The sequence below is a fragment of the Neopelma chrysocephalum genome, unplaced genomic scaffold, assembly GCF_003984885.1.
Source record: "Neopelma chrysocephalum unplaced genomic scaffold, ASM398488v2 Primary Assembly neopelma1_253, whole genome shotgun sequence".
Lineage (NCBI taxonomy): Eukaryota > Metazoa > Chordata > Aves > Passeriformes > Pipridae > Neopelma > Neopelma chrysocephalum.
Genome location: NW_020897915.1, coordinates 430,572 through 452,391, shown reverse-complemented (window position 1 = coordinate 452,391; position 21,820 = coordinate 430,572). Strand labels below are relative to the sequence as shown.

At 45.8% G+C, this 21,820-nt stretch overlaps 1 protein-coding gene across 3 annotated transcripts in view; it reads left to right on the top strand.

Annotated features, from left to right (window-relative positions):
• TMEM260 (transmembrane protein 260) overlaps positions 1-21,212 on the top strand; it is a 36,648-nt gene extending 15,436 nt beyond the window's left edge. Inside the window, exons 2-15 of one of the 3 annotated variants that reach the window (XM_027704082.1) lie at positions 4,595-4,869; positions 4,984-5,161; positions 7,558-7,671; positions 10,297-10,476; positions 12,707-12,747; positions 13,111-13,194; positions 13,568-13,685; positions 14,014-14,186; positions 15,535-15,706; positions 16,643-16,791; positions 18,108-18,284; positions 19,030-19,083; positions 19,510-19,600; positions 20,679-21,212. In XM_027704082.1, coding sequence (XP_027559883.1) covers positions 4,826-4,869; positions 4,984-5,161; positions 7,558-7,671; positions 10,297-10,476; positions 12,707-12,747; positions 13,111-13,194; positions 13,568-13,685; positions 14,014-14,186; positions 15,535-15,706; positions 16,643-16,791; positions 18,108-18,284; positions 19,030-19,083; positions 19,510-19,600; positions 20,679-20,951 — 1,848 coding nt within the window. In that variant the 5' untranslated portion in view covers positions 4,595-4,825 and the 3' untranslated portion in view covers positions 20,952-21,212. The remainder of the gene's footprint in view (positions 1-4,594; positions 4,870-4,983; positions 5,162-7,557; positions 7,672-10,296; positions 10,477-12,706; positions 12,748-13,110; positions 13,195-13,567; positions 13,686-14,013; positions 14,187-15,534; positions 15,707-16,642; positions 16,792-18,107; positions 18,285-19,029; positions 19,084-19,509; positions 19,601-20,678) is intronic. The other 2 variants (XM_027704080.1, XM_027704081.1) reach the window with 2 other exon arrangements.
• Positions 21,213-21,820: the final 608 nt, after the last annotated feature.

Below are 21,820 nucleotides of genomic sequence, written 5' to 3'. Positions count from 1 at the left end.
GGCAACCCCTTCATCCTCTTGTTCCAGTCATCTGTTCTTTCTCAAACCGGCTCCAAAGACTGGGGGAAACAAGCTGGCTTTGGGGGAGCAGGTAGTTACCCTCCCTGCTCCCTAGGATCAATGGGATAAAGCCCTCCTAGATGTTCCTTTTACATGAGACCAGTGGAGGATCTGGCTGTCTTGGTTCTTTGCCATGTTTTTTGTAGCACCTCAACTCAGTTTGAAAAATGTGTTCAAAGACAAAAGCATGAGTAGAAGTTGAGTGAGGATGAGTCTCTGCTGCTCTCTGCTCTGGAACCCTGATGTACTATCAAAAGGAGAGACAGTGTTAAGCAATTAAAAGGTATTTTCAGGAAAAAACCCAGCTATTTCCTTCTTCTGACCACGGTGCACCTGCAAGCCTCCAGCCAATGTAGATGGAAGAGTGTGGGTCTCCAGGCTGGGTGGCAGAGCCTGAAGGCTCTGTGATTCCTTCTTGTCCAGCAAGGCTTCACTGCAGGAAATATTTGCATTGTCATTGTGAGTTGTGGTGTTTGATTTCGGCGAGAATGTGACCACGTACCATGAGAAAACCCCTTCCTGCCTTCCACACAACAAATGGCGTGCTGGTCTTGTTCCCTCTCCGCCTCGACACTGGTAGTTGGGTTGTTGAGCTCTTGCTGGAGTTATGGGAAGTCTCCTTTACCTCTTGTGTTAATCTTCTACACCATGCTGTGTCTTAACCACAGAAGTGCTGCCTGTGCCTGTAATTGAAGCAGCCATTATCCTCTGGCTCCCAAATGTCCTGTTTCTGTATGTGACATGTCACCACCAGCATCTGCGGTTGTGGATTGCACTGTCCTGCTTTGCAAAGCTTTTCATCCCTTTTATAGAATCATAGAGTCACAGAATGGCTTGAGTTGGAAGGGACCTTAAAGACCACCTTGTTCCAACCCCCCTGCCGTGGGCAGGGACACCTTCCACTAGACCAGGTTGCTCCAAGCCCCGTCCAACCTGATCTGGAACACTGCCAGGGATGAGGAAAAAAATTCTTGGCTTGAAGCTTCTTGACCTCAGTTCTAGAACTCTGCCCCATCCCTTTGCACTTTCAGTTCTTCCCATCTCTATTTTACTCACATTTTTATGCCTTTTCCAGCGAGTTTTTGCATCTCACTCTTCCTTCTTTCGCTATACACCTGTCAGGGTTGATTTAATTTGGCCCCAGCATCATGCTGACAATTGCATGGGATTAATTTCTACTTGTCCTGCTGGTGCCACTTGGTACTGTGAACTGTTGCCTTGAGTGGACCTGATGGACATGACATTTTTTTCTGCCATCCACCTCAGGAGATACCTGCTCTGATTGCTTCCACTTTTGAGAGTTTTTTTTCTGAATCAGCAAACTCACAAATTCATCATTTCCTTTTCTGCTAACAGAACCTGCAGAAAACCTCTTGTTCTCCAGCTTCCACTTCCCAAAGCTGCTGTCTTGATGTTCTTCAGGAATGCAACACATTTCTATTTGTTTTTTTAACATCCAGTGTTCTTACAGGTGCTTAGTGCTCCATGCATGCAATGGACTATCACAAAGTGAGCTTAGCAGCCCGGCTTTCCCATGAGTTTCATAGGAAACTTTTTCAGCCTGGAGAAGAGAAGGCTCCAGGGAGACCTTAGAGCAGCTTCCAGTACTTAAAGGGGCTCCAGGAGAGCTGGAGAAGGACTTTGGACAAGGGCCTGGAGGGACAGGACAAGGGGAATGGCTTCCCACTGCCAGAGGGCAAGTTTAGGTGGGATATTGGGAAGAAATTCTTGGCTGTGAGGGTGGTGAGGCCCTGGCACAGGTTGCCCAGAGAAACTGTGGCTTCCCTATCCCTGGAAGTGTCCAAGGCCAGGTTGGATGGGGCTTGGAGCAACGTGGTCTAATGGAAGGTGTCCCTTCCCATGGCAGGGGATTGGAACTGGATGATCTTTAATGTCTCTTCCAACCCAAACCATTCCATGATTCTTTCTATTATTCCATGAAACTAAAGGCAGCACCAGCTCTGTTGACAAACAGGTCTGTGAACTCTGCCTAGTTTTGGATCCTGACCCTTCAGTGCTTGATGAGCAGAGGTGTCCTCTGTCCCACATAGCTGGGATAAGTCTTTAAGCTTGGGTTGAGTAGCTTTTGCTTAAGCCTTATTTCATAAAACTCGACTTGCAGGTTTGAGACTTTTTATCAAGAGGATGGGATTTCTTTCATCTCATTTGAACTCTCATGATATGCTTAAGTATTTTCTGGGAAAGACAAGGAGAATTGGTAAATGGTTGGAACGTTTGCCTAAAATGGTGCTTTTCATCCGAAGATTTTTGGGAAGGTTGTTTTACCTTTTTTTTACCTCATTTCCCTGCAAGAATTTCAAAGGGATTTGCAAAGTTCTTTCTTTATAACTGAAAGTTTGAATTGTTTCAAAAGTTTAGTCAAAACGTAGGGATGTTATGTAGTGGGTTTGTGTATTGGGGATCTCTTGGGTTTTAATTATACATGGCCCTGCTGCCCTTTCCTGGTGTTTTTCTTTAGGAGCAGAAGCCACTCCTGACTCAATTCCTGCAAACTCCATTGCATCTTTCCATTTTCGGTTTGGGTGCCACATCTTTCTAGTAACAGGGAGGAGAAGAGCACAGCCAGAGCTCTTGAGGCTGAACACTCTGCTGGACAGGTTGTGTTTGTGTCACCTCTCCCTTAGAGGAGGTGGACTTGGGACTGCTGGGGTGGTTTGGTAGCAAAACCAACACAGCCTTGTTCATGCCCATGAATGCCTTTTCTGTTTGCAGTTGTGTGGTTTTGAAACAGTATATTAGTGCAGTGAGTGACAGGTCTTGCCTTGGAGAATTTCATAACAAATACTTGGACCTGTGTTGAACTACGGGGAAGTTTAGATGTTGGAAGAGTCCACCCCAGTGACATGTGTTGGTGAGCACAACAGCAGATACCTGATTTGCTACTGAAGAGGTTCCAAGTCACCTTTCTTCAAAAGTTTAATGTTTAAATCTGTACTTTGCAGACACAGATTTAGAGTCACAGAATCACAGAATGGTTTGAGTTGGAAGGGACTTTAAAGACCATCTTGTTCCAACTCCCTGCCATGGACAGGGACACCTTCCACTAAACCAGGTTGCTCCAAGGCCTGTCCAACCTGACCTTGAATATTTCCCCTTGGTTTCACCTTTGATCTGAAACAATCCTACTTGCTGTCAGTTGGGAGTTTTCAGGCCGTTTTTTTTTTCCACTTCCATTGACTTTTTGAGACTTCTTCCCACAGTCTTGGTGTTGATCTCTCTGTCACCTTTAGCTTGTCTTGCTCTGGCCTCGAACACCTCAGAGTTGCTTTCTTTTTCCCCGCTGTTAACTCCTTACTTCTCACCCTCCAGCTGCCTCCTGCAGCTGCAGATCTCAAAATGCTTTGCAGAGGAAATAAAAATCATTAGTCCTATTTTGCAGATACCTGCAGATACTTCGTCAGAAGCAACAGAGTGGCTTGTCCCACGCTACCCACGATGTCCAGTGTCAGTGGCAGGAGGAGGACTAGACACCTGGTCTCATGAACCCTGCTTCTCATTTTTAATGGATTAAAAATTCCTGTTCAGCCTGTCCTTCTTTGGCATCTACAGAAAAAGGTTGTCTGAACTGAGGTCATTTTTGGAAGGTGGAAGAAAAGCATAGCCAAGGAGAGGAGCCCTTGCTAAAGAGTGCTCTGCCAGCAGGGCACCTCTGCTCTTAGGGGCTGTAGGATTTGTGTCCTTGGTTGCCTTTTGTCTCAGAGTTATGTCAGGATAAGTCTCTTGTGGACATCCACCCTCCCATCAACACTGGGTAGAACAAGTCACCTGGGGACATTGGCTGTCCTAGAGGATATGGCCACTATTTAGGACCAAATTACACAGGTAACTTGATGAAGAAGTTTGGTAGCTTATAAGTTTTGTTTTAAACCTGCTGGAAATGTTAGAAAGAAATGGAATTGTGCGTCTCTGGGATGGAACCGGAAAATGCCCAATTTGTGGCAGAGGCCGGCTTAGTCTTACAGAGGGATGGTGAATTTCTGGAGAGAAGCTTTGTCCACAGCTGTTTCTGGTTTTGGATAAGGCTTAAATTGAGCTGGTTGTGCCCCATGTGGCATCTTTTCAGGGTGACTTCGCAGAGGGGAGACCTTTCAGACAGGCAGAGTTGGAGCTGCTCCCGGTGAGACTGGGTGGGAAGAGCCACTATTGCAGAATGGGCCTAATAGGTTTCCTGGGCTAAATTCCATCTCGTGGGCTCCCTGCATGCTGGCTGCAGCATCAAACTGAGTTGGCCAAACAGCTCCGTGGGGAATGTGTGCCATAATCCCATCTGGGAGTCGTAGAGATGACTGGCTTTTGGGCTCACAGCCACCCCAACTGTGGGTGCTTCACCCGCTCCCTCACACTTACTGGATCCAACACCCATTTTCCACGCTCCCGACCCTGGTGGGCACCTCTCCCTGCTGGCGGGTGCCACAATCCTCACCAACCCCACTGAGCACCTTCCCCCCCCCTCCCCAGGAAAGCTCTGCTAATGCTGTCCATCATGAATAACTCTAATCCAGTCTTTATTTAGGGCTGCACCCTTGCTGGCGTCTCCTCCGGTGGAGAGTATCCCGTTAGCGGCGTGACTCCCTGGCCGGGCCATCTCTCGTCAGGGACTCTGGGCCAAATTCCACTCTGGAAGTTTTCATGGCTTTTGCAAGAAGCCAAATTCTTTGGTGTTGGGGTGGCTGGCAAACGGGCTGGGCTCTTCCTGACCGCAATCCTTTGGCAGAGAAATTATTAGGGAGATATTAACCATATAATGTTTTGGCAGGGTGCTGGGTGGCAGCCGTCGCGGCTGCTACAGTATGTTTTAAAAAAAAAACAAAAAAAAAAAACTTAAAAAAAAAGAAGGACAATAAAGTAGGCTTTTTTTTTTTTTTGTTGGAAAAGAAGATTTCATGTTATCTGTGTTTGCAGGCTTTCTGGCTCATATGCTGGAGGAATCCTTGCTGCGGGGGTGTTTTCATTTTCTCGTCTAACATGGCAGTGGTCCATCACGGCGGAGGTTTTCAGCTTAAACAATCTGTTTGTGGGGCTGCTGATGGCTCTCACTGCTCGTTTTGAGGAGGCATCCACTGCAAAAGAGAGATCAAAGGTAAAACATCTCAAGCAAAGTGAATAGTTCTTTATCTTCTGTTGTTTAATTGTCACCTGTCTGTTTCATTTCCTATTCGTTTATTGCTGGTTTGGTTTCGTTAAAGTAAAAAGGCCAAATTTTGGGACCTGGTTCAGCACCTGTGCTGGGTGATGTCCATTCCTGACCTACCTGGATGTTCAAAAGAGCCAAACATTTAAAAAAACCTGTACACTTTGTTTAAGGATTGAGTTGGGACCTGTTGGATGCATTTGGGGCTGGTTTGTTTAATACCATGGGGTAGAAATATGAGAAGCAAAATAATTTTCATATAAATGTTTTAGTTCTTCCTGCATCAAAGACACAAACTAGGCTGTGGGTGTTCAAGGTTTTGTTTTAAGAACTGATACTTTTCTTTGGGGTAAATAGGTGTATTTTACGGAAAACTTCATCTAATCAGAAACCCAGGTTTCTACTCAAAGACAGGAACAACCAAATTTTCAATCAGTTTTTCTTTTGAAATTAAATGTGCCCCCAAAATAATGCCATTGTTAAACACAGAGACTTTAAATTTCATGCTTCATTCTCTACTTTATAAACAGACTAGGCAGCCAAATGATATTTTTGCTCAGCAGTCTTGTTCTTTCTACTTTGGTTTGCCTGAACATCTGATCTCTTTTCCTCCGACAGACTTGCCTGCTGTGACTCCTGTAAATTGTGTGAATAAAAGGATTTTTGTCAGGCTAGGCTAGAATTTCAGGAGCCTGCAGTGGTAGTTTACTCAGCTTCGTGAGTTCTCAAATAACATGTTTTATCAATGCTTACAGAGACCTTGTTTCACCACTGGAATTTTTTTTTTTTTATTTTCTAATGAGCAGTGCCCCAAGATCCCCACAACCTGAACTCCACGGACATGGAGTTGGGCATTTTCCAACCTGCTCCCATGTTTTATGTGCCCAATTTCCAATGGGATTTTCAGAAGCAGTTAAGGAACTTGTTTCAGTGGTTTTTTGGGTGTCTGGCATCCCACACCTCGAAGAAGCCAGCCTGCCAACAGCAAGCTCGTGGTGCTTTTCATAAATCAGATGGGCATAGAAACATCTTCAGGGGTGTGCTTGGGGTTCATCAGTATACTTAAAAAATCACGGAGGTGGTTCTGAGACCTGCCAGGCAGCTCTGAAAAGGTTTTTCTGAACTTATGGCAGGTGTTTCCGTGACAAGGCAGCGTCCAACGTGGAATGCTGAGCAGTTAATTTATAATTACAGGGTGATCCCATCACTACACCAAGGCAAGTGTTTGCATCTCACACACCACCCTCACCAGTGGCTGAAGTAAGCAGAGGAGGTTTAAGTTGGATATTAGGAAAAGGTTCTTCATCCAGAGGGTGGTCAGGCACTGGAACAGGCTCCCCAGGGAAGTGGTCGCAGCACCAACCCTGACAGAGTTCAAGAAGTATTTGGACAATGCTCTCAGGCACACTGTGGGATTTTTGGGCATGTCCTGTGCAGGGCCAGGAGTTGGGACTCGATGATCTTGATGGATTCCTTCCAACTCAGGATATTCTGTGGTTCTGTGGAAGTGCTGTCCTCCTTGGGGCTGGCTGGGAAGGTGAGGATGGATTATCTGCTCCTGTCCGTGGGACTCTGGTAGCTTTTTGCCCACTGAGGAGCTGCTCTTGGCATGGCTTCAGGATGTAACATGGACCAAATGGGCAGTGATGGTGGAGGAGGAGGCAAATTCAGAGGAGGAGCGGTGGTGTAGGTGGCATTGACCCAAGGATTCTATATGGAGTTGTTCTTGTAGCCTTCCTCAATATCAGAAATCCACTGCACTGTGCTCCATAGTGTGGATGCATTACCTATTTTATCATAAAACTCTTTTGAAGATGCTTGAAATTGATCTTTTAGATGAATGAGGGATATCAACCTTAATTCCCAAAGTTTGTGTAGCCCTGACTTTATCCCTCTGTGCCTGAAGAAGAGTTAAAAATCATTCCTTTTATGAAAAATGAGGTCTCTGTATATAGAGGTATTATTTTAGAGTATGACTTCTGAAAATATTTTGCACCATTTGGAGTTAACTGCTCCCTGTGCAGCCTCCCCTGTGCAGCTGGGGTTTGGGAATTGGATTGGACTCCTCATTAGGATGCAATGATGCTACCTGGGATCTCTGTGTGCACGGACACATAGCAGTTAAACTGGACACTTCTTAAAGAATATTTTCTGTTAAACAAATTAAATCTCTCTGTAAATAGCCAAAAATAACCTGTGATCTATGTTATGATTGACCAGTGCTCGCTGATGTATTTGCCTTTCTCTTCTAAGGGTGCCGTGGGCTGCGCTGAAGCTTTTTTGATCTCTGGGTGTTTTTGCAAACCATAAGCAGTGATTGTGGATGTTTTTTTCTCCCCTCTCAGATCTCTAAGCTTGGTGCCTTCTGCTGTGGGCTCAGTCTGTGCAATCAGCACACCATAGTGCTTTACATCGCTTGTATCGTGCCTTGGGTTCTCGCCCGGCTCTTCAGAAAGTCGGTACGTGTTTTGCTGGCCCTGTTTTTCTGAGGCAGTGGGTAATTCTTCTTTCCAAGCACTGCTGCCACCTCTGTGTTGATCTACAAACAGGGAGAGTCAGCGGTCTGTCTGAACTTGTTGGTCATGACCCACTGAAGTTACAGTTCATCTGTCTTGCACCAGAGCCGCTGATCTAAAGGGGGCCTGGTTTAAAGGGGGACTCCAAAAAGGCTGGAGAGGGACTTTTGACAAGGGCATGGAGTGACAGGACAAGGGGAAATGACTTTAAACTGAAGGACGGCAAGTTTAAATTTAGGTATTAGGAAGAAATTGTTGGCTGTGAGAGTGGTGGGGCACTGGCACAGGTTACCCAGAGAAGCTGTGGCTGCCCCATCCCTGGAGGTGTTCAAGGCCAGGTTGGATGGGGCTTGGAGCAACCTGGGATAGTGGAAGGTGCAGGGGGATTGGAACTAGATGATCTTCAAGGTCCCTTCCAGCCCAAATTATCAATGACTCTGTGATTCTGTGATCACAATTTAGGAGCTTTGCTCGTGCCAGCAGTCTGTGACCCACTTGTGTCTCCTGGCACAGGAACACTCTGCCCCAGCTGTTTGCAAATACCCTGTAAGCTAAAATAATACTGGGAGCTAAAAACTGCTCAGCCTGTAGGAAATAAGAGCAAGTTCAATGACCTACCAAACAGGAGAGCAGATAAATATCTGCTGGGGAGAGTCACAGGCACGTGCAGTCTGTGTGTGCTGCTTCTCCTGGCCGGTGACACTGGCTTTCTCCTGCCATGAGCTCACCTGGAGATGAGTTTCTGTATGTTGGCTCCCTGGTGATAACAAACATGTCCACTCATGGTAGAGCATCTTCTGACTGCTGTTGATAGTTGAAGGTGCAGCCAGAACAAGCAGCATGGCATGAAGGGCATGGAGGTTTGTCTTCCCTTGGGATGTCCCAGGCTCAGTGGCTTCCAGCTCTGATGTATCCAGGACTTGAGAGACCTAGAAAAGATCAGCTCTCAGGTAAAGAGCTGGAGAGGACCAAAGGAAGGCTGATCTTCATTGCAACAGCAGGCCTTTGATCCCCTCAAATCTATCCCCTTCTCAAGATGTCCCTTATTTTACACCTCTTTTTATTAAACTTGATTGTTGTGTAAGAAGGTCAAAACACATTTTTGCATTCCTGGTATTTGGAGGTGATATGCATCCATTTGGATGAGGCTCCTGGGTGCCATTCAGGGACCCTGCTGTGCTCTTTTCTGCTGTAGCTGGCTTTCTGTGAATCAGTACACCAGGCTGGATGCAGATGTGTTGTAGGAACCCTACTTTGCCCATGAAGCAGTGGCACGTCTCAGCCACGCAGGTGCTCTGACCATTTTGGAAGTGGCTCTGGGAAGCCTCCACCTACTTCCCCCTCTCTCTTTCGTCCCTCTAAAGGTGACAGTTGGGCAGGTGGCTGCCAGGCCAGTCCTGCCTGTGTTTTTCCACCCTTAACCAGATAAATCCTGTGTGGTTCTCAGTAATGGCACAGGGTGAAGCATTTGAGCTGCAAGAGATGCGATGCAACTCAGGGTAGCTTGATCCAAAATCTGTTCAGCATCTCCAACAAACCTCTTTCTGGCTACATAATTCCCTTAACACGATGGAGACTCACTTCTGCAATGTATTTGTGTTCTTTAAACAGAATTTTTAGGTTGTTTTTTTTTAACCAGGGAGGTCCAGAGAGGCCTCTGTGATTTCCAGCAAGGACAATGCTGTGCCAATATAATAATCCTGGGAAATGCTTTAGACAGCCCAGTAGTGCCTGCTGCAGAAACCCACCTAATAAGAAGGATAATTGATAGAAAAAGTGCCTTTTTTAAGTAAAAACGAGCCATCTTTCTTCTGAAGAATCTGGCCATCACCCTTATCAAGCTCCTTTTTCTGCTCTGTAGATCATCCCTCTGAATTGGTGCCTCTTCCCTGTAACCCCAAATGCCGAGGAAGTGCTTTGATTGACAGGGCAGTGGCTAACGATAAAGCCAGCGTGCAATATTCTAGGGTGGGATTTTCCAAAGCACTTAAAGGAGTTAGGCACAGAAGTCCCTTTGAAAGTCTTGTCTTCCTGACCCCTGAGGCAGTCTTGAAAATCCCACCCCAAAAGTTGGCCTATCCAATTTAGCCACTGTAATCACGATAAAGTAAATGGCAAAACTGACTCCTGATGATGGTGGTGATGTGTGTAGTTGTACTGGAGCAGCATTTATGTGGGTCTTTTTTTTTTGCCAGATGGAATACCAGCCAACTCTTAATCGCTGCAAAGTGGGTTATCTCAGCCTTGCAGTGCTTCAGCCATCTATGCATGTCATGCCATGATTTAAATGTGAAAGATGCAATGAGTATGATACTCATGAGTCCTAGCTAATATTATTTGCTTCACTTAAATTTCACCCTGCCATGCAAAGGAGATCAGTTTGATGCAGTTTCCTAGTAATCCACAAAATCATAAGGTTTAACATAGCATTTTGTAGGGACTTACTATAAATTGAGAGATCAGCTCTGTGTAAATATATTTGATGTTTTTTCTTTATCTGTTCTTGAAGTTCCAGCATGATTAAACTAAAATAAACATTGTTATGCAATATGACATATTTTGGTGCAGGAATTGTCCCCAGGCCATTTGCTGAAGTTGGGTTTATGCTTCTTGGCTGGTTTGCTGCCTTATCTCTATCTGCCGGCTTCGTCCTACCTCAGTCGAGCCCGTTGGACATGGGGAGACCAGACGACTCTTCAAGGATTTTTGACCCACTTTCTCAGGGAAGAATATGGGACATTCAATCTGGTAAATAAGGGTCATTTTCTAAATTACTTGCTTTTGACTTATGCAACTGTTCTTTGCGACGATTAAGGGCTCGCGGGGAAAGAAATTGAAAATGTTTCATTTTTTTAAGCGTTTATTTCTGATTTTGACCTTCTGGCCTGTCAGGTTTTCTGGGAAATGGATCACGTGGCTGGGAAAGCAAAAAGATAATTCTGTTTGCCTTCATGGGGTGAGCCATATTGTTTCCTGGGAGCTGTCTGGTGTCTTGTGTATGTAGAGCCCAAAGAGCAAACTGTGCTAGAGGGAGATGGTGACATCAATTTGGTGGTTTTCTTGTTTTAAGACAAATATTGTCTTATTTCTCTTTTTTTAACTCGGACATTTAAGGAGGTCACAAGCAGCTTTCATTTCAAAATTGTTCCTCTTAAGTTACTAATACTGAATTTAAACGAATGGTTGGTTTGGGGGGGTTTCAGGAACCTCTGATTTGAGTTACTGAGGTCTGTGCTGTTGCCAAGGAAGGGAAGCATTGCATGGTTGCTTGCAGAGTGTAGGGTTTGCATCTCCCTCCTCCAGCCCTGACTTGGATGTTTGGCTGTGGCCACCCAAGGAAAGCACGTGCCCATCACCCCAGTTTCTGTCCTCCTGCTTCAGAGATTTGGGTGCAGAGGGCTGGGAAATGACACCACTGGGAAGAAAAAGTTAAAGAGGTGTGGTCTATGTGTTGTGTCACTCCTTGAAGCCCCACGTCCTCAGAAGTTAAGCCCCTGCATGCAGCCAACGTGACGCAGCGAGCACCATCACTGTCCTATTACAGCTGTGTGGCTGTAGGATGTGTGTCAAAAGACACGATAATTCCTGCTGCTGCCACTAAATCTTTCCAAAACTCCTACAGAGATAAGATCCACCCTCTGAAGGACTTCTGAGATTTCCCCTGTTGCCCTATTCCCAGCCGTCTCCCGAGGATAAGACTCCATTGGGCAGAGCAATACCAAGGCATGCAAATCCCTTAACTCCTCTCTCCATCAAATATGATGAATTCAAGTTGATGTTCAGGAGGCTTAGGGATGGACTGCGTGTAATCCTACACCACAAATCACATTTGAACTTGTCTGAAGCAGGAGCAATAAATACAGCAAAATCCAAGCGTTTGGTCCCGGTGCCAGCTGGGCTAATTCCAGAGCACTGCCTGGATGGACAGCCAGCCCTTGCATCCTGTAGCTCTGTCTTAAGGGCAGACAGGGTCTTAAATCACCTCAGAAAATGCTCAGGAGAGGGTTCCACCTGTAAGCCAAGGATCAGAAATGTCATCTCCTTGCGAGGGATGTGTCTGGGACCAGAAGCCGTCAGCTCCACCAAAGTGGGGCTTCAGGAGCTGTGAGCTGGCTCTCCATCCTCTAACACTTATTTTTTAGTTAAAACCTGAATGCAATTAACTATTCCGTTTTTATTGAGATTAAGTATTCCTTCCAGACCTCCTGAATCTGTTTACCTTATCTTTTTTCTGGTAGCCACCACTTTTCCAACAAGCAGGTGTGAAGGTTAATTCCTCACCTCCACTGAGCATGTCTTCTTTCCCAGACTTGTGCCATGGATTGCAGGTCTCTGCAATAAAAATTCCCATGTATCTCATATAGATCTCATACAGCTCTGTCAGGGCAGAGGAGATGGGGGCAAGTCTGCTAAGCAAGGAGGAGTTGAGGCCTGCAGCTTGTCTCAGGCTGAGGGGAGATGTCCCAGAAAATAATCGCACTGTGCAGATACAGGACATGGCCTCAAGCTGTGCCAGGAGAGGTTTAGATTGGATATTAGGAAAAATTTCTTCACAGAAAGGGTGTCAGGCATTGGAACAGGATGGCCAAGGTAGTGGTGGAATCACCATCCCTAGAGGGATTTAAAAACCGTGTGGATGTGGCAGCTGGGGACATGGATCAGTGGTGGACCTGGCAGTGCTGGGTTAATGGTTGATGATCTCAGATGACTTTTCTAACCTAAGTGATTCTATGATTCTATGATATAGCAGAGATCAGGCTCAAATCACCAGGGTAATGTGTTGTCAGCACTTTGAAAAAATGTTTATCCAGGGGATAAACCGGTCACATAAAACAGGAATGTGGGAGAAAATCTTGCAATGAAGGTTTGAGTAGAGTTTGCTGCCTTTTTGCAAAGAGAAAATTAAAAGGCTTTCCTTGTCCCAGTGATACTTAGTCAGTGTGTAGGTTTCTCATGTGCTTCTTTCTTTTTAATACAGGCCAAGTCCGAGACAGGATCCAGTATGAGAGAGATGCTGCTGTGAGTAACATCTTGATACGCCTTTTAGTGGACAGAAACCTGTTGCTGCTGCTGGTATTTTGGCCAAAGTTTCCTCCTGTCCTTCTTTTCCTAGTCTTTATCCAGAGCTAGGGCTGGTGTGTGTCACAGGGACAACATGCATGCCTGTTTGTTTTCCCATTGAAATGCTGGATCCCCCTCCCTGGTGATTTTTCCTTCAAAATCCTGCCATGTAAACCAGCCTTGTTCCCATTTCTGGTAAACTTAAATCACAGAAGAATGGGAATATGTTATGTTGTGCTTATTCCCAGTTTCTCCTGACACTTTAACTGAGTGCAAGGGGTGATTAGGGGGTGGCACATCCATGCACTAATTTCTCCACAGTTTCCAGCTGGCGCAGATGAAGTCGGAGCTCTCCCTTCCCGTCCTTGCCCTGGCACTTGTGGCCTGTGTGAGCACAGCACTGCTGTAAGTAGGAGGAGAATATTTGCTTTGATATTCACTTTCTCACTGGCTTCAAGGGCAGCTTGTTTTACCTTCTCCTTGCTGGGGCAAAAATTGCAGCAGTTGGCTGTGGTCATCTGTTTGTGAAAGCAAAATATCCCTACGCTCCTGGTTAACCCTGTGGCTTTGTAGGTGGCAAGCTTAAATATCCTGAAATCCTCGTGGTTTTTGTGCTTTGAAAACAGAAGTTTCATAAATGGCAAAGGTAAAGAAAGGCTCATCAGCTCCTTGTATTAAATACATTTAGGTGTGCAAAGAGTTAGTGGTTTTTAAGCACATGTAACTTCTGTTTTGTTTTTCATCGTGCCTCAGGAGTGATACATTACTTTTTTTATAGGACAAGACAGCAGAAATCAGCTGTGATCTGGCTCTTCACTGGAATGCTTTGTCTTTATTCCCTTTTCTTCGCTTGGAGAGCAAACTTGGATGTTACAAAGCCTCTGTTTCTAGGCGTGGTGAGTTGCACTCTAAAAACTGCTCTGGCATGTTAATTTTTGGCAGAAACATTAAAAACCTTAAAACCACCTAACCAGGGGGCAGATAGTTATCTTGAAGCTGCACAAGGTACAAAAATATATCTACTTATTCTGTTTCTGGGGACACAGAAATAGGGTCTGGGAGAAGCTGTGGCTACCCCATCCCTGGAAGTGTTCGAGGCCAGGTTGGACGGGGCTTGGAGCAACCTGGGATAGTGGAAGGTGTCCATGGCAGGAGGGTGGAATGAGATGAGCTTTAAGGTGCCTTCCAATCCCAATTCTGGGATTCTGTGGTGTTGTGTCCCAGGTGGAGCGGTTCTGGCTGCAGAGCAGTGCTGTGGTGGCTGTGCTGGCAGGGCTGGGCTTGGCAACCCTCACCTCCCTCGGGAACACCGTGCTGGAGGGCAGCCGGGTGCTGCCCTGGCTGGAGTGGCTCTCTGCCCTTGCTCTTGTTGCTTCTCAAGTTTGGACAAATTACAGGTAAGAAGTCCCCTGAGCACATGTCTTGGTGCAGCCCCGCAGGGCTGTGGGGTGCTGTGCAGTTGGGGTGCTCCTGTGAACCCCCCCACTCCTGCTCCTGGGGTTTCTGTCCGTGTCAGGAAGTAGAAAAGGCACTTCTCACATCCCACCTAAGATTGCATGGTCACAGCCTGCAGGACTCCTTTGTTTGTTCTCCCTCAGGGTCACCAAGCACCAACTCCAGGCTGTAAATATGGGTTATATTTAGGTTATATTTTGGTTAAATATAAGTTGAAGGAAGAAAACTCTGTAGATACTTAAACTTCTAAAAAAACCCACTTGTAAATCTGTGCTTTGTTTCCTAAGCAGGTTTGCAGAATTCATTTGACCTGAACTTCCCTTGCTTTCCTTCAGGTTTCCTTGTGCCCTGTGGTTTTTTCTATTTTTTTCCCCCTTTTTGAAGAGTTAAATGTATAGTGTGGGGCTTCCTTATCCCACAAGCACCTGCAGTCACTTGGATAGGAATCAGTGTCCTAGTAGGAATGCTCAGGTAGAGGTTCACCAATGAAGCACAGACTTCACCCTCAGGAATTCTTCCTTTGCACACATCTTTTCCAAAGGCTTGTCCATAGGTGAGCCAGTCATAGCTCATGTTCTGAGCCAAGTCATGGAGTGTCCTCTTCTTGAGTCCACTATGTACACACACAGATGTATAACAAAAAGGATATAATCTCATGTGATGTAAATCTACTTCTGCCTGATGCTACAAAAACTTGGCTTTTCAATGCTTAATTGAAAGCACTTTTAAAGCTTAATTAAAGCATTAAAGGATGAGGAAGATTTCAGGTACTTTACTGAACCATCGTTGTACTGACACTTCCAGCACCAACGAGTAAGACTTTAGGTTTAGCCCAATAAAAAGAATCAGAATTAAGGTGAAGGCGTGCAATGAGTGTGTATTTTGGCTAAACTGTAGTGGCTCATGTCTGTGGTGCTGGTTTCTGGTGGACTGTGGTCTAAATGTTTCATTTCTATATCTCAGTTTCTCTGGAAATGGAGATGATTAAGTTGGAATGATTAAGCTGTTGATGACGCTCCATCCCTGGAAGTGTTCAAGGCCAGGCTGGGCAGGGCTTAGAGCAACCTGGTCTGGTGGAAGGTGTCCCTGCCTGTGGCAGGGGTGGTGGAACAAGATGATCTTTAAGGTCCCTTCCAACCCAAACCATTCTGCGATTCTGTGATGCTTTTCCAGCAAGATCTGACTAGGGTGGATTTTTGTGGTTGCCTCTTGCATAAAATTGTTCTGAAGATATGCAAAGCCATGCAAGTACCTGGTTTTAAGATGTTGGTTTTTATCTGTTCTCTTTAGTGCTTGTGACCAGAGCAACAACTATGTTGTTGACAAGTTTGCAAGGAATCTTCTGTCCTCTATGCCCATGGGTGCAGTGATCCTGCTGAGAGGAGACTTACCTGGGAATGCTCTTCGTTACCTTCATTACTGTGAAGGGATGAGGCCAGATATCACCTTAGTGGACCAGGAGGTAGGTTCAGAAGGTGCTGTTTAAAGTGTCATCAGGCAGGTTGAAACATAGGAAGCAAAAGTTTGGTTGTTCCTTTATCTCCTTGAGAGGGTCTCTTTGTGCAAATAAAACTCATGATGTGGAAATAAAAAAAATTGATATTTTTTAAAAGGGTTGTGGGTAGCCCTGGGATGGAGCATGGTGTGCAAGGCCCATTCAAGCCCAAAAAGCTACAAGTGAGGCCATAGTGGGTAGAGAGATGGGAAAGCCAAATTCCTTCATCACTGCAGATATCCAGATGTGCCACAGGGCTGGTGTTTGCCTTGCTGAGGAAGTTTGTCCCAGCTGTTTTCTGCAATTGCCCCAAAATACAGATGTTGGGGCAGAAGAAGACTTCTGGGATCAGCCTGAAGGGCAGCAGGGCAGCAGTTGCCCCATGGATGATGCAGCTTTCGGGTTTCTCCTGAGTGTTTTACCATGCTGAGGCTCATTCCCTGCATCCCCTCTGTTACCTTGGTGGTTTGAGGTGGATTGAGGTGCTGTGTGTCCCTGGGTGATGTTTGCACTCTTTCCTTTTTCACTGAGCAATGGGAAAATTAAAAAAACACCCCTCTTACAGAACAGAACAGAACACCTACATTTCTACCACCACGTCATCCTCGTGCTTGGCTTTGCGACAAGAGTTTGTGACTTGCTGGCAAACCCCAAACCCAAAACCTCTTGTTTAACCAAACCAAAACCCTGTTTTGTCTCTTACCAGCTGTTTTGTGTTAGAGTGAGGACCATGTGCCTCTGATCAGAAACCACTGGTGACCCAGTGTGGTGGTGTGGTCCCAGCCGCCGCTGGCATGGGAGGTGACTTCACTACTCCCTCAAAACCCATTTCTTCTGCATGTAAAATGGATGAAAACTTTGAATTCTTGTTTTTTAAGTGTGGTAATATTTTTTTATTGACAGATGATGACTTATGAATGGTATTTACCCAAGCTGGCAAAGCATTTACCTGGCGTTTATTTTCCTGGGCACCGGTGGAATCCTGTGGAAGGAGTATTACCCGACGGGACACTTGTTTTTAATCTCCATCGTTTCCTCAAAGTAAATAAACAGTAAGCATTTCTTTCATATGTAACAGCTTTTCTAAAATCTTCGACCTTTTTTTTTTTTTTCCCCCTACAAATTGTTTATGGAACAGCTTGGTACTGCATCCAAAAGACCAATTTTCTCCACTGACTTCCTCCCTGGTGGCGAGATTATTCTTGCAATTAAAGCAAATATCTGTGCAGGAGTAACTCCATCCGGATATAATGTTGCCTGTTGTTTTGAGCCTGGTTTGGTTTTTAGGAGGGAAAAATAAGAAGGTGATGATCAGAGTGTTTACTGATCGTTTCTTTTGTTGTTGTTGATACAATTCATCACAGAAAAAGGAACGTTCCCCTGCACTCAAAACCACGATGGCTGGAGAGCAAATTGCTGCTGCTTCTCCTTTGTGAACATTGTGGCCAACTGATTAGCATAGAATGAATGTATTCCAGGAATAATCATCATATAAAAATAGCTTAGTAAGAGTGGAGAAAGGATTAGATACTCACATGAATAAGAATAGCATCTGCATTTAGAGTAGCCGGGGTGAGCCTGGCGAGGGTGGGGAGGCAGAAGAGCAGAGCCAGGTGCTGTCAGGAAGAAATGGGCTTCTCCTACGGCTTCTGGCATGTTTGTGAGGTCCAGGAGAGGGGAGAGGATGTGCCACCTGTGCTGGCTGCACAAGATGGGCAATGCCAGATGGGGTATTCGCTTGCAGCAGAAGAGCTGTTTTGCAAACTGACCCAAAACATGCTCTTTCTGATGTAAAATGGTCTGGACAGGTATCTGCGCCACAGGAAAGAGTTGTGCTGCACAACTTAGATCCACATGTAAAAACCAACCCTCAGTCTCCAGTATGACCCTGTTTCAGTAAAAAAACACAAAAGAGAATTTGTTAAACAATGTCTTTTGTTCTTCCTATCACACCTCAACCAAAAATTTAACCTCAAGATTTAATTTCATGCACAAAATTATATCACTAACAGAGATTACAGGAAGCAAACTCACCCTGTGACATCTTTCAAAAGCTTCTTTGTTTCTTGCAAAAGGTTGACCACCACTTCTTGTGACAGGGAAGTTTCCCCATGTGTGTCAATAGTTGGCCCCAAGGGTAGGCTTGTACGTTGCCTTAGTCTCTCTTTGAGGTCTTGAATACTGGAACAGAAATATTCCCAAAGAAGATTTCACTGGATGGAAATTTCGATACTCAAATTCAACAACAATTTAGGATATTTTAGTTGCTAACTTAAGAATCACTGTGTGTGTGGTTTGCTTGGGGACATGGGGTGGCCCAAGGTCTGGTGCAGCTTCACAATTGCTCTCTCTTGGGTTTTTTTGGCAGTAAGGAGGTGTTTGTCTGCATAGGTCTTCATGAAGGTGACTCGACCTGGAGAAGGAGCCACTCGCTCTGGCCCTGGGGGACGTGTGAGAAGTTGGTTCCTTCCAAGGTTGTGTTTGACCCAGGAGAGTGGATTCGTCTCACCAGGAATCTCTATAACTGGACTGAAGACTATGGCAGGTACGAGGCAGAGGAGACCTTGCTCCTTCCTGCTCATCCTTCTTCTGCCAGCAGCACTGTCACATCCTCTGCAGTGTTGCAGGAATTAACATGAGCCAGGATCATGATGGTTTGTGTTTCAATAGATATAAGGAAGAAATTCTTCCCTGTGAGGGTGGTGAGGCCCTGGCACAGGTTGCCCAGAACAGCCGTGGCTGCCCCATCCCTGGAAGTGGCCAAGGCCAGGGGCTTGGATGGGGCTTGGAGCAACCTTGGATAGTGGAAGGTGTCCCTGCCCATGGCAGGGGGGTGGAACTGGATGGTCTTTAAGTTCCCTTCCAACCCAAACCATTCTATGATCTATGACTTTTATTAGTGTGAAATATAGCGAGGACATTTCTAGACAAGTATCAGCTCCAGTTCTGGCCTTAAAACTTGATCACGAGCTAAAATCATTGAGGACTTGAAACACTCAAAGGTTTAAATGTCATAGACTGACCTGCCATGGTAAAAAAAAATCTCTCACTTTGGGAACTGGGATGCTGTGAAGCACTTGATATGCCAGAGGCTCTTTATGTGGAGAGAGTGGAATAAAGTTTATGAATGACAGAGGGTCAGCTGAATTCCCTGCTGTCAGAGCCATAGGCTTCATGATGAGTTTTCTTCTGCTTGGGAGGTCTGTAGCTGCCTGGGTTAGAAGGGTTGTGGTGGGTGAAGCAAAGTGACATGGATCTGACGGCTGAATTTTATTCTTGTTCCCATTTAGTTTCAGTCCCTCTTCCTGGGAAGCTGTTGCCAACGAGGAGATGTGGCAAGCCAGGTAATTCTCCATTGCTCCCTTCCAACAGCCAGTGGGCAATGCCAGCTCACTGGTGTGGAAACACACACCAAAGCGGGCAGCTTGATGGGGCATGGCCTTATTGGATCCACGTGTGCCAAGCTTTGGAAGGAAAAGGCTGGCAGGATGAGGTGAAGCGTGCAAGGACTCCAGCAAGGCCTTCGGGAGAGTGCTCGATTTGTTCCCCTAAAGGTTCTGCTCAAAGTATTTCAAAGGAGCAGAAAGCAGTTGGGGCTTAGGGTGAGAAAATACATCATGGAGGGAAATTTGTGTTGCTGGTGACTCAAATGGAGCTGCTGGTTCTGTCCCATACATGGATAGCTGTGCTGAAAATGTGTATAACCACGTGATGGGAGCTGGTTGCATTAAGCAGTTACTACTTAATGGAAGTTTTTCTTGTTTTTCCAGGATGAAAACAGCTTTCTTTATATTCGACCTTGCAGAGAGTGCCAGTGTGACTGCAGAAATGAAATCACAACTTTACACATTTGCGTACAATGTAAGTCATCTGTTTGGGTTAGGAACGCTCCCTGCAGCCTCCATCATTTATTTTTTTCCCTTTTCTTGTACATTTCTTGACTCCACAGAAACGTGTTTCCATACAGGCCCTGTAATCTGCATTCCCCTTGTTTATCCAAAACTGGGAGCACAGCCGATTCAAAGAGATTTGCTCGGGGATTTTATCCATTCCTACTTGCCCCCTCGGTCACAGAGGATGCCAAAAGCTAACCAGTCAACACCCTGCTTTTGCTATAATTATGTTGTCTGTGCTGGGCTCCAAACCCATGCCAAGAGATTGCTTGTCCTGAAGTTCCCCCTATGCACTTGTCCCCTCTGTCATTACACAGTCGTGCCTCTGAGCCAGCAAGTATAAAATCCGACAGTCTTCTCAGTGCAAATTAATTCTGCTGCATTTCACACCAAAGAATAACACCCATAAGCTGGTGTAGGTATCTCTGGAAATACTGGACTGCCTGAGATGCCAACAGATGCACGAAGTGATCAGTGTGTGTCAGCAGAGAGGAGCAGCATTTCACACCCCAACAGAGAGTCAACAAATAGTTTCCTTAATTCTTACCCGTTTTGCTGTGATTTTTTTTGCTGTTCTGCAAAGTTCTCAGGCACGTGCCTGCTGTTGAGCTTATGAATATTCCCTCTCAAGTCAACAGACTCCTTAAGTCCTGTGGAAGACGTCCTGATCTCCTGAAATATTGGATAAATGTCTTCCAGGCGCGGCGGTTAAATCTCTTTTTTTTCCCCAGCTTGGTGTAACACCTCTCTGGGGGAAGCACATAATGTGCCGTGGGGTTATCACCATCATCTGTAATGTTTCTAAACAAACAGCTGCTGTCGGAAGGGAAACGTTTCAGCCCCCCTTGGGTTTCTGATTCATGCTGTTGAATGGCAAACACAGAGTGAATTACAGAAATACTCCGACTCTGGACTTGGACGATTCTAAATAGCATCTGTTCCTTCACGGGCAGTTTTGAAACACTGTTAAGAGCTGTTGGTCCCCTTAGTTCAATTAATTTGCCTCCCCCCTTCTTTTTTTTTTTTTTGTTTTGTTCCTGTAACAGTCGTACAAAGAAATTGTCAACTCTCATCCCAATCACCCGGTGAACTGGCACAAAAACTACGCCATCGCCTGCGAGAGGATGTTGCGTCTCCGTCGGGGGGACGTGGATCCCGAAACGTTGCTCTCTGAAACTGTGAAACATTTCCTGCTGTACACCGAGAAAGCAGAGGACGATCCCCAGCGCCAGGACATCCTGCAGGCTGTGAAGCACCTGGAGAAAGAGCTGCAGGGGCTGAGGAAAAGGAAAGCAGACCTGAGGCGGGGAGCTGGGTAGCGCCCGGTCCCCCACCCGCCTGCTGAAGGGCTGGGAGTTTGAAGTCAAGGCTTAACATCTGAGTTAGTCCTTGACAATGTGAGAATGGTTTTAAAAGGTGACAGAACTGACAGCAGAGAGGAAATCAAATGTGCAGGAGCATGCTGATGTTTGGTCTTCGATTGCTGTCGCCAAATGAACTTCAGGGGTTCAGGGGGGAAACTCATCACTAAATAAAATACTAGGTTTCAAAAAGGAAAATTTTTCTTCTTAAAGGAACCTGTGATTCAGTTGTACTATGAACATTTTTTTTTTTAAATGAGTCCAGCATCCTTTATAGATGTAAAAATGTATTTAGAATTTTTTCCTCTGTTACTGAGCCAAGAGATTTTCTACATCCATTTTTCATTAGCTGTTCTGTGTCTGTGTGGTTTTATGGTCACGGGGCAGTGTGGTTAGGTGGGTTTCCCTCAGGACAAGAATGTGGGATGGTGCCCTCACAGGAGCCTGTTTTTAATGTGCTCTGTGCCCTGGCTGTGCCTGTGCCCAGGGGTGCTGCAGAATCATAATCAGAGAATCAGAGAATATTTTGGGTTGGAAGGGAACTTAAATACTATTTCATTCCACCCCCCTGCCATGGCCAGGGACACCTTCCACTATCCAAGGTTGCTCCAAGCCCTGTCCAACCTGGTCTGGAACACTTCCAGGGATGGGGCAGCCACAGCTTCTCTGGGCAACCTGTGCCAGGGCCTCACCACCCTCACAGCCAAGAATTTCTTCCCAATATCCCACCTAACCCTGCCCTCTGTCAGTTTGATGCCAAACCCCCTTGTCCTGTCACTCCATGCCTGTGTAAACAGTCCCTCTCCAGCTCTCTTGGAACCCCTTTA